Source organism: Crocodylus porosus, unplaced genomic scaffold, assembly GCF_001723895.1.
Source record: "Crocodylus porosus isolate Cpor-Errol unplaced genomic scaffold, CroPor_comp1, whole genome shotgun sequence".
Classification (NCBI taxonomy): Eukaryota; Metazoa; Chordata; order Crocodylia; family Crocodylidae; genus Crocodylus; species Crocodylus porosus.
Window position 1 is genome coordinate 175757908 of NW_017728906.1, and position 11362 is coordinate 175769269.

Below are 11362 nucleotides of genomic sequence, written 5' to 3' on the forward strand. Positions count from 1 at the left end.
TCTTATTTGTATACTTAGGTTCTTGTGCGGCCTGACTTGCAAAAGTACTGAATAGCCAGCAGCCCCCACTGGCTACGTTTTGAATCCACATTAAAGAAAAATAATGAAGTTTGCTATTTCTTCTTGCAATCTAACTTTAAACTAATCAAGAAAATCCATTAAGAAGCCTAGGTGGCATAAATTCTGTGGTCCATGCTATTTTATGGACTTATGTGGCAAACTTTAAGTATCCATTTAAATGGAAAGGGTTTTAAAATAAAGACCTGTTTAAAATAAAAGGGTTTAATGAGTTAGGTGTTTTAGATCTATAAGAAATACTGAAAATGCAGTACAGGCAATCTGGCACAATTAGCTTTAAGAAAGATAACTTAAAAAAGGTAATAAAATTCCCAAACTGAATATGTTTGGTTTTGCCAGCAAAACTACTGAAAAGTTAGCAGGGGAACAAGATATTTTGACAAGCCCCTGTTACAATATGAGGAGTTAATAATGAGAGTTACAAAAACTGGAATTATCATTGGATGCTGGTTTACATATAGCAGCGAAAGTCAGTAGTTGAAAGTTATTTTCTCATTGGAGCATACAGGAGTTTTCTAAGGTGTGTGTGTAGGAACTATTTCTAAAATAGTTGACGGTTTCAGAATGAACTTCCCTTTTAGTGAGCTCTTGAGTTCAGTTCCACTGCTGACAGCAGAACTGATGTTATTTTTAAAGACGGTTCTTCCATGGACCAGTTTATGATGGTTACTTCTTGGTTTTAATAAAAGTATGCTTTAATATCAACATCTTTTCAAGCTCTCACTTGGAGGGAAGACATCTTATACAAAGTTCTGGGTTTTTCCCTCTATGAAGTGAGAAGGCTTTGTAACACAAACAATAGTTTTCTTTCTGATCAATGGAAGAAAATACATGATCGGGTTAGAAAGCAGGGTTGCCGACTGTCTGTAAATTTATTGACACTCCATTAAAAAACACCCTAAAACACTCATTCCTGTCTGTAAAAATCCATAAACGTTTTCCATTCCATAAAAACAGGGATCTACTGCAGATTTGAGCTGCAGGAAAAATGCTGTAGCAATTCAGAAAACACAGCAGCACCAACTGCTGTCTGAGCAGCAGCACAGCACCCTCCGTGGACCACACCAGTACCTGCTAGACTCTTCCTCCCCCCTCGCTCCCTTTCAACCCCCAGACAACCTGCTACTACTAAGTCCCTATGCCCATCTTCTGCTTCTAATAGCTGCTTACATAGAAGGTACAAGGAGGGGGGCAGTGCAGGCAGGATGGGTCTATGGGCCAGGATGGGGAGAGGCTGTGGGTAAGGGTTAGTGCAGGGACAGGGGGAGCAGGCCTTCCGGGGTCAGGCTGCAGGGTAGGTTGGGGTGGGCAATAGGGTGCAATCTGGACTGTCAAGGGTGAGAAGGGGACCCTTGAGGTAGAGGCAGCAAGGTGTAAAGCCACTACAGAAGTCACATAGGCTGCCAACCTAAGAATGTATTTTTTTAATAAAAGTAAAATACATGTCAGTACAAAAAAAACTTCCTGTGTCAGTAAGAAAAGTACAGGTTGTCAGTAAAAAAAAAAAAATTCTTGCTTTGGCAGCCATGTTGAAAAGACATCTATCTTTTAGTACCCTTCAGTATTTCTCCCCTCTAATAAAGCAGATATACCTTGTTTATTTCAGAAGCAGCAGCTGCATAAAACGAGAGAGGTAGGAAATGTTCAAAAGGTGGACAGAAAATACAGTCCTGAGATTAACTCATAGATTAAATCCTTCATATAAAAAAGGTTTTCACAATTTGAAGGAATGAATCATCATAAAACATTCTGCTCAATTGATATGCTCATACTTGAATATGCAAATGGCATGTATTAATCACATGTAAATAAAAGTACACATTTGTCATTTGAAATGGGCTCTGATTGTATAAGGAAGTGTTTGTGAGACTAGCATTAATAGCTACTAAAAAATCAATAACCATGTTCAATTTAAGATGAATTAGTAAATTATCGAAAGGTTTATTCTATTGTTTGTGTTGTGGTAACACCAAGAGATCCTAATCTGAATTCTTTTAGGTGATATTTAAACATATTGAAAGACAGTCTTCATAGGGCCTGCCCTCAGGAGTTTATAATCTAAGATGACGAGCAGTGTCTAAAAATCAGATGAACAGATGCAACAAAGTCATGAATTATAAATTATACAATAACCAGATGTATATATAAAGAAGCTTTTAAAACAGAATGTGTGCACTTCTTTTATGTTCATCTCTCCTTAATTTGCCCATAAGTAACTTGCTAAACGAAATTCACTGGCAGAATCAGTCTGAAACAAGGATTGGAAAGATTAGAGGCTTTAGAGATTTAGAGGCTGTTCCATGTAGGAGGTACATCACTCAAGAGGATAAGAAGGTAATAAAGTGCAAGATGCCACAGGTGTGGGAAGCACACAGAGCAAACAAAGATAGCAGCAGCTACCGGCAAAGTGAAAGATGTGAGAGACAAGAGAGCAGGTGTAAGGAAGGGGCACTTCTGTAATGCACCTGGAAGGGGATAACAAGAAACTTGAACATGACATGATGAGGCACAGGAAAGCATGCAGTGTAAAATCAAGGAGGGGAGTGGTATGAGGCAACAAATGTCAACGTCGCAGCAGTGGTTTGGATGAAGTATGGAGAGGGTGACTCTAGTTAAAACTGGTGATGAAGAGGGCCTGAACAAAACTGTGGCTATGTAAATAGAAAGAAAAAAAAGGGATTACTAAAATTTGAGAGAAAAAAGCTATTGCATTTAGATGCAGCCTAGGTATTCAGAACAAGGCTAAGAGAGCAATGAACGATAGGACCTCTGGTACTGTAAGGAAGAACGCAGCAGATAAGGAGAGCTTAGGAGGAAAGATAAGGAACACAGCTTTGGTCAAGTAAAAATGTCATTAGATGGTAAACCATAAAAAAGTGATATCAGAGGGTGGTTGAGAGATGGGGCAGGACAGAAGGAGGCAGGTGAGGAATGGAGAGGCAGACCATGTGAGCATTAAAATAATATTAACTTTAACTTAGGAGTTGCAAACTACTACTGGCTTTGTTCTCCCAAGTGGGAAGATTCATAGTTTTTAGAGTTGGAAAGGACCTGAGCAGACCATCATGTCCGACCCTCTGCCCTGGGCATGAACGAGTGCTGGGATCATAATATCCCAGCCAGATAACTATCCAACCTCCTCTTGAAGACCCCCAAAGTAGGGGAGAGCACCACCGCCCTTGGGAGCCCATTTCAGAGCCTCGCAGCCCTAACTGTAAAGATTAAAATGGTACACTGACTTCGAAACACACTACTAACAGTGTTCACAGGTATCTTTATTTACCCTTTTTATTTGAAAATGCTGAATAATTTTCAACACCTTACAAAGCCTCAATTCCTTGTAATGCACAATAATGAACACAACACCTCTGCTTCAAGTAATGCATGTTACATCAGACTTGAAAGTAGAATATCCATTGAAAATTTGAAACCAAAACCCTGCTTGCATCATTTTAGAGATCCATAAATATTTCATAAAATATATTTGCATACTAAATCATGCAGCCATAGGCAAGCATGAAGTAAATTCCACCATTACTAACTGTTTTCTTAATAGCTTTTTTTTGTCTAATCGTACTACTTTCACACCAGGCACGATCCAGTTAATTGCTTAAAATTCAAAGCTTGTGAGGTTTGTCTTTTGAATCTCTGCTGGAAAAAAAATATTTTTGCTTTCATCTTTCTGGATAAAGATTGAGGAAAACCCTCTAATAAAAAAATGCAAATGGAAAGCTTCTATAAAATTACATGCTATATAATCACAAAGCAATATTTGTTCTTTCAAATATATTTTAAAGGGTCTCTAAAAATCTACCTTTTTAATCTACAGCATTTTATTGTTTAAATGGTTTAGATTTCTCCTTATAATATCTTCATGCAATCTATTTTCTAGCTGAATTCTAACCATTGCAATGCATGTGCTTTCTTCATTTTTTCAGTGTACATAATCAAGGCTTGAATTGTAAATATTTCTCAACAGGAAATTAATTTGCTGTTAATTACTGTAAAAAAACGTGTATAGTTCTCTTAAAAATACACAGTGCTCTGCATAGATCATGCAGAGTTCTGCCCCAAAGAATTTACAAATACACCATACAGAAGACAGCACGTGCAAGAAACACAAGGCAAGAGGGAGAAGAAAATCTTCAAAATAAATCCGTCTGTCTGTTTAATAATTTTGGAATAGGGTTCGATAATGTCACCACTCAGTTTCAGCCTAATTAAATCTCTATAGCCCACAGTTGCAAGGGTATGGCTGATAAAACAGATACCTTTGGTTTGCTGTGGACCTGTGCCTCTTGAATAGTTTGGTGGCAAACTAGTTTTAAAAGCACTACTAATTATATCTTTGGCATTTTTATCTATACATCTCTCCACTTCAAAAAATGATAAAGGCAGCATTGAGTCTATAGAGGAAAAGTAAAATGAAGAAAATAAAATACTTATTACTCTTTATTCTTTCAAACAATTTGGAAAAATATGTATCTTATTTTATGATATGGGCTAATTGTAGGACTTAAGATTTATCTGTGTACTTGGATAACTAACATTACTTTAGTACCTTGTCACCTCATCCTGTCCTGTGAAAATAACTATATTTTTTCATGTCAGTAACTTCCTACATGTATATGTAAGAAGAACACACACGTTCATCCTCTTTCCTTTTAAATGTGGTCTATTTTGAAGCTGAGAGATATAGGGAGACTGTCCCCCCATTTTATTATCTTTTTAAATGGGCTGTTGGGACTGTCTGGGCATATACTGTAAGTGGACTGCCATTGCTAGCAGTGAACAGAGGTAGAGAGGTTGACTAATAGAGCTCTCATTTTTTTCCAGATGAGAATAGGCATTCACTCAGGATCGGTTCTGGCTGGAGTTGTTGGGGTTAGAATGCCACGTTATTGTCTCTTTGGAAACAACGTCACGCTTGCAAGCAAGTTTGAGTCAGGAAGTCACCCACGACGCATCAATGTCAGTCCAACCACATACCAGTAAGTGCTGCCTGTGTTTTCATAATGCTTGTATATCAGCTCCAGTGTTACTTTGAGTGAGACTGTACAATTCCACTTCCAACCCTCAGTCCCATGTGCAGAATGGGAGCCTGAGAAGGGGCACAGTCAGGGTCTCAGTTCTGCAGCAAAGGATGCAAAGAGTAGATTGCTGTCCGGTAAAGGGAATGCTAAGGATATGAACAGTAGATTTATTTTCCGTACCCTTATTAAGTGTGCATTATTACAGCTTCAACCTGAGCGATGTGTTCCTTGCCTTAGACTTGTGTCAGTAGGCACAGCTCCATTGCCTCAGGACCAAATCTTCACTTTTACTGGTAAGGTTGGGATTTCAGAGAGTTTTTTATGCATAGTTGGAGACAAAAGTTCTTACTGAGCACTGTCCAAAGGCACTTGATAAAAGCATTTCCTTAATTTAAGAAAAAAGATTGAAAAAAGCAAAGCATCATCATCAATGCTGTGCAGAAATTATGCAAATGCAGGGTTGGCTTGATTAAATCAGGTTATGAGGAACAGCTGGCTTAAAAAAAAAAGAGTTCCTCTAATTGTTCTAGTTTGACAGATTGCCTATAAGAATTTCTGCTACTTGCATTAGCTCTGATGTGCTTCTTTTTTTGTCAGGAGATCTAAATCTCACTCTCTTACATAATGCAACTGCAGTAATTTCTGCACATCTTTGCATGGTCTTCAGCATTGTTCCTCTGCAGTAATTCTGGGAACATTTGCTGTTTTTTTTTCTTTTCTTTCTTTTTTTAAACAGAACCATGCATCTCAATATTTATTTTTCCTTTACTTATCTAGGTAAATTAAAGTTTTAAATGAAATTTCTTCATCCAGGCTTCTGGTATGCTAAACTATAAAGCAGAAGGAGACTAAAGTTGAAAAGTAATTAAAACTAGTGAATGAAATGACATTCATCTGGAAAGCCCATTCACTTCTGATAAAACTTACACAGCAGAGGAAGGACAATTACTTGAGCAAGAGGCAGGCATACTGAACAGCTTTTGACCATGAAGTACCCAGAAGTGGATTTGGGCACTTGCATACTGATATCGAAAAGAAATAAGGACTCAAATGAGTCTCAAGTATAACACATCTCTGCCAATCAAAACTAGAAAAATCTCTTTTTCCTGAACATATAGAAACTGAATGCCTTGCCCTTGGTGTAATCACAACAGTAAAAAATGTTCTCTACAGGGTTTCCTGATGTGATGGCTTAATGATTTCTGGATGTGTCCTTCTATGGCAGGATAATAGCCTTATTTTGAAGATTTAGGTGCTAACAATGCCTTTAGAATGAATTTCATTCAAAGGGCATTAGTTTTTTGAATCCTTAATAGGCTCTGGACTAGAAAGGGTGGGTACCTGAACTCTTCCACCATCTTTTGATTAAGTGTATCTTCACCTCTGTACTGTCTTAGAACTGATTCCAAAAGTCCCGTCCATGTTTGTGTGACAGTTGAAGGAGAGGCTTTGATATAAAATATGTATGGAGTCCTGTGATTGTACTGAAGTTTGGTGTGTTGCTTTAGTTGCCATGGGTATTACTGAGAGTGGAATTTGTTCTATTATGAATTATCTTGAGGTAGGTTCAACAGGGAAAGCCACATGTATTCATGGTTCTGAGGAAAGCTCACTTTTGGAGTAATCTAGCCATAGACCATTCATGTCCAGTATTGCTCCTTATGGTTTCAGTGCCAGTTCTGTTTGTTTGGTTTTTTTGGCTGTGAGAATAAAATATAAACCTTTCTGTGTGAGAGATTCTGAGATACGATCTATCTACTTTGCAGTACATTGGTAAGTCTGGCTTATAAGCCAGTAGTTGAATCTGTATGGGCACATCTACACGTGGAATGAATGCACCTGAATAAACTCCAGCGCAGTTTGCACTAGAGTCTGTTTCTCCTAGGAGCAACATCTTCACGTGTGCCTGGGACTGCAGCAGTAGAGTCAGGGCAGAGCAACCCTGGGTTAGCTGGAGGCTTTGGGGTTCAGCCACAGGTGCCAGCATTGGGCAGTAGAGAGACTGGTTGGTCTACAGGGGTGCTAAAGTGCAGAACTGGGCAGCAGGCAGCTCCTGTACTTTTGCCCCTTTGTGCCCCAGCCAGACCTGGTCACGGTCTTACATGAGCATTTCTCTGCCATAAGATAGTACTGTCCCCAACAGTACTGTTTTATGGTGGAGTTAATTAATCTACTGCGCTCTAATATCAGTACTTGTGTAGACAATGACATTTTACTGCAGAGCTAATTGGTCTACTTTGCAGTAAAGCACATGTGTAGATGCATTCTGTATGGTACTTTTTCATAATTTAAACGAGGGTAGAAGCTCTTCCACCATCCGCTACTCTACTGCAAGCATAGCAGTGTGGCCAGAGCAAAATGGGACAGCTAGATTTTGCTTATATCCTGCCGGTTCCTGGCTGCTATTCAGCCCTTGAGCTAGTCAGTATCTACCATATCACAGAGTGTCTTTCAGGTCTGCTCTAACTTATGGTTGGAGAGTATCCCTGGAATGAGCCAATCTACAACTAATGGAGCACAAAAGTGAGCATGACTCCACCTGTCTGAAACTCGAGTTGTTTAAACATTGAACACAGGTGTCGCCATGGACATAGTCTTTCTAGACTTCAGCAAGGCCTTTGACACTGTCTCCCACCCCATCCTCCTTAAAAAACTAGGTGACTGTGGCATTGATGCCTACACAGTCAGATGGATTGCATATTGGCAGAAGCAAAATCTAGCTGTCCCATTTTGCTCTGGCCATACCTCTATGCTTGCAGTAGAGTACTGGATGGTGGAAGAGCTTCTGCTCTTGTTTAAATTATGAAAAAGTGCCATACAGAATGCAGCTACTCAGAGGGTGGTGGTGGATGGGTCATATCCGACCTGGGGGGAAGCGGGCAGTGGAGTCCCCCAGGGCTCGGTTCTTGGGCCCGCGCTGTTCAATTTCTTTATCAGCGATTTGGACAACAGGGTGAAAAGCAACCTGTTTAAATTTGCTGATGGTACCAAAATTTGGGGTGAGGTGAGTACGCTAGTAGGGAGGGAAAGACTGCAGCAAGACCTGGATAGGTTACAGGGGTGGGCTAACAAAAACAGGATGCACTTCAATACTGACAAGTGCAGGGTGCTGCGCTTGGGCAGTAGTAACCAGCAGCACACTTATAAGATGGGAAACTCGCTTCTTGAGAGCACGGAGGCATTATTGACTCCAAGATGAACACAGGCTGACAATGCGAGGTCACAGCTGGGAGGGCTAACCTGACCTAGTCGTGCATCCACAGGTGCATATCAAGTAGGGCCAAGGAGGTGATCCTCCCTCTCTATGCAACACTGGTCAGGCCACAGCTGGAGTACTGTGTCCAGTTCTGTGCGCCCCACTTCTGGAAGGATGTGGACAACATTGAGAGGGTCTAGAGAAGGGCCACCCGCATGATACGATGACAACAGGGCAGACCCTACAATGAGAGACTGCAGGACCTGAACCTGTTCAGCCTTCACAAGAGAAGGCTGAGGGGGGACCTGGTGACTGTCTATAAACTCACTAGGGGGGACCAGAAGGGTTTGGGAGAGATCTTGTTTCCCCTAGCGCCCCTTGGCATAACAAGGAATAACGGCCATAAATTGTTGGAGAGTAGGTTTAGATTAGACATCCATAAGAATTACTTCACCGTTAGGGTGGCTAGGATCTGGAACCAACTTCCAAGGGAAGTGGTGCTGGCTCCTACCCTGAGGGTCTTTAAGAAGAGGCTTGATGCCTACCTGGCTGGAGTTATCTGAGCCCAGTTTTTCTCCTGCCCAGGCGGGGGGTTGGACTTGAAGATCTACAAGGTCCCTTCCGACCCTACTTCTATGATTCTATGAAACAACAGATTGGGCACAGGGGTCTAGAACTTCTTGCCATTTCAGAAAGTCCTGTAAAATACAAATTTGTATCCAAACTCATTTGTTCAATGTGGTCCTCATTTAAGATAAGTGGAAAGAAGTGGGGTTGGGTCAATGTGGTAATTTCCCTTGCTCTGAGTCCAACAAATAAAATCAAATTAAACAATCCTAACAAGCCAAATATAACCATGTGCTTGCACAGTATTGCAGGAAGGGAATGAAGAGCTGCCATATTATCTGAGACTGAATTTAAAATGATTGAAATTCCTATCCTAAACTAACAAATGTTTGATTTGAGACTGCCTTTGTAACCAACAAATTATACAGAAACAAACAAACAGAAAGAATGTGATACAAACAATTACCTTTCTAAACACCATGCCACTCATCTGTAAAAACTATAATAATTGCTTCTATTAGGGATAGTTTCTGAAGTTTTTGAAAATTCATGAATAATAATGATTTTGCTGAATGGAACTAATGACTTTTCCTTACAACAACTACCATAATTAAAAAACACAGGAAGATCTAGTAATTGCTTTGACATTTGAAATCATTCTTGACACCCAAACTCTTTTTTTTGCTAGTTTTTAGATGATCCTGTTTTTCTTCTTTTAGTATCTCCTTAAAAAATCATCCCATCATAAACATCTAAGTGGATTTCAGGTGATTTGAAAGGGTCAGGAACTAAATTGTCTTTTTCCACAATATAGAACCATGAATATAATTTGGAGGATGCTTCCCTCCTTCTCCTGTCCCTGTTTCCATGATGCAGTGAATTTGGCTGGTTCATCCAGTTGACAATGCCAAAAATTAATCAGTGGAAGTCTTAAGAAGGACTGCTCTTTACAAGCCAGGTGGTACTCAACCTCTTTACAACTCTTTATGTTCACAAGAAAGTGCGTTTGTCATATTAGAAAAGTATATATTTACCCACTGAAATAATGTTTGTCTTGTATTTCAAACATTCTGTTCTATTTCTATAAATAGCTATAATTTTTGTAGTATTATAAAATTCAATATTATGAGCACTGTTGTTTCTGGCAATACAAAAAAGTCATTAGCATGGCAAACATTAAATAGTTGATTTATACATGCAGCGCAAATAATGAAGAGTACTTAAAGCAACAAAAGGTAATTACAATATTGACAATAAAAAGAGATAATTAAACATTTTTCAAGTTTTGGGTTTTTGCTTTACATATTCATAACTATCTTGCCTAGTTGTAGTGAACTGTTGACAGGAGTAAGTAGTAAACATCGTTTTAGAGGCAAAAATGTTAAAGACGCAGCCCCAGATCCTCAGCTAATATAAATCATTTTAACTTCATTGGTTGCAATAGACCTATAATGATATGCCATTTAGTTTAGGGTTTGGCTTTGAATATAACTTCTATAATGGAAATCAGAAAATGTATGTAAGAGTTACTGATCTGTCTACCTAATTTAGACAGAAAATGTTAATATTAGACTTTAAAAGCTGAGCTACAAATTGCATGTCTAGGAAAAAACAAGTGCGATGTTAGACACATTTTAAGGTATCCAAGTTGTAGTTGTATTGATCTACAGGCAGAAGCAATCAGGACTCATGGTAGAGGTGATATCTTTTATTAAACCAACTAGATTTTTGCACAGCAAGCTTTCAGGCATAAAACATCCTTCTTCAGGCATAGGAGAAAAGATTGTAAAAGTTCTCATGAATAGAAATGAAGGTTCCTATTTTGACAGGAGAGCTGAAGTTGTGGTAAAATCTCCTGTTTCGAACAGTTCGTTTTATATGCAGATTCAGCTCAGAGAAAAGTTGTAATAGTCTGTTTACCTCAAAGTCATTCAGTTGTAAGCAGGATGTAGTCATATTTCCTTCTGGTTATGGTGTTTCCTATTTCACAGAGGAGTAAAAAGACGGAATGCTCTTCTGGGCAGACATTTCTTATGTGGTAAGGTGTCTCTGAGCTCTGTGATGATGCAAATTACCTCAAACAAAGGCAGGAACAGGGGCTCAGGTTTCAGGTGGCCAAGCTTGCTTCCTGCTTGTAAAATTATGAAGATTTCACTTAAAAAAATTAGCTAAAATTCAATATCTTTCATGTGTCAGGTATCTAGGCTGTAGCCATATCTAGAAGCAAAAGGAACGAGGACTTGTGGCGGAGGCGATTATCTTTTATTAGACCAACTAGATTTTTGCAAAAAAAATTCTTTAAATGCAAGCTTTCAGGCACAAATACCCTTCTACGCATTTTAACATATTTGTTGCAAACATGTCTAACCTTAAAGAGGAGAGAATATTGTTAGAACCTTTATGTACTCTCTCAATATGGAATAATGCTCAAAATGTTTAGTTGTCTTTTTCACTCGATTCAGCAGCATGATGGCCCACCCTTCAGTCC

General features: G+C 39.1%; 1 protein-coding gene across 1 annotated transcript in view; it reads left to right on the forward strand.

Annotated features, from left to right (window-relative positions):
* GUCY1A2 (guanylate cyclase 1 soluble subunit alpha 2) overlaps nucleotides 1–11362 on the forward strand; it is a 260844-nt gene that overhangs the window by 223694 nt on the left and 25788 nt on the right. The window contains exon 8 of the mRNA XM_019528531.1: nucleotides 4915–5069. Within this exon, the coding sequence (XP_019384076.1) occupies nucleotides 4915–5069 (155 nt within the window). The remainder of the gene's footprint in view (nucleotides 1–4914; nucleotides 5070–11362) is intronic.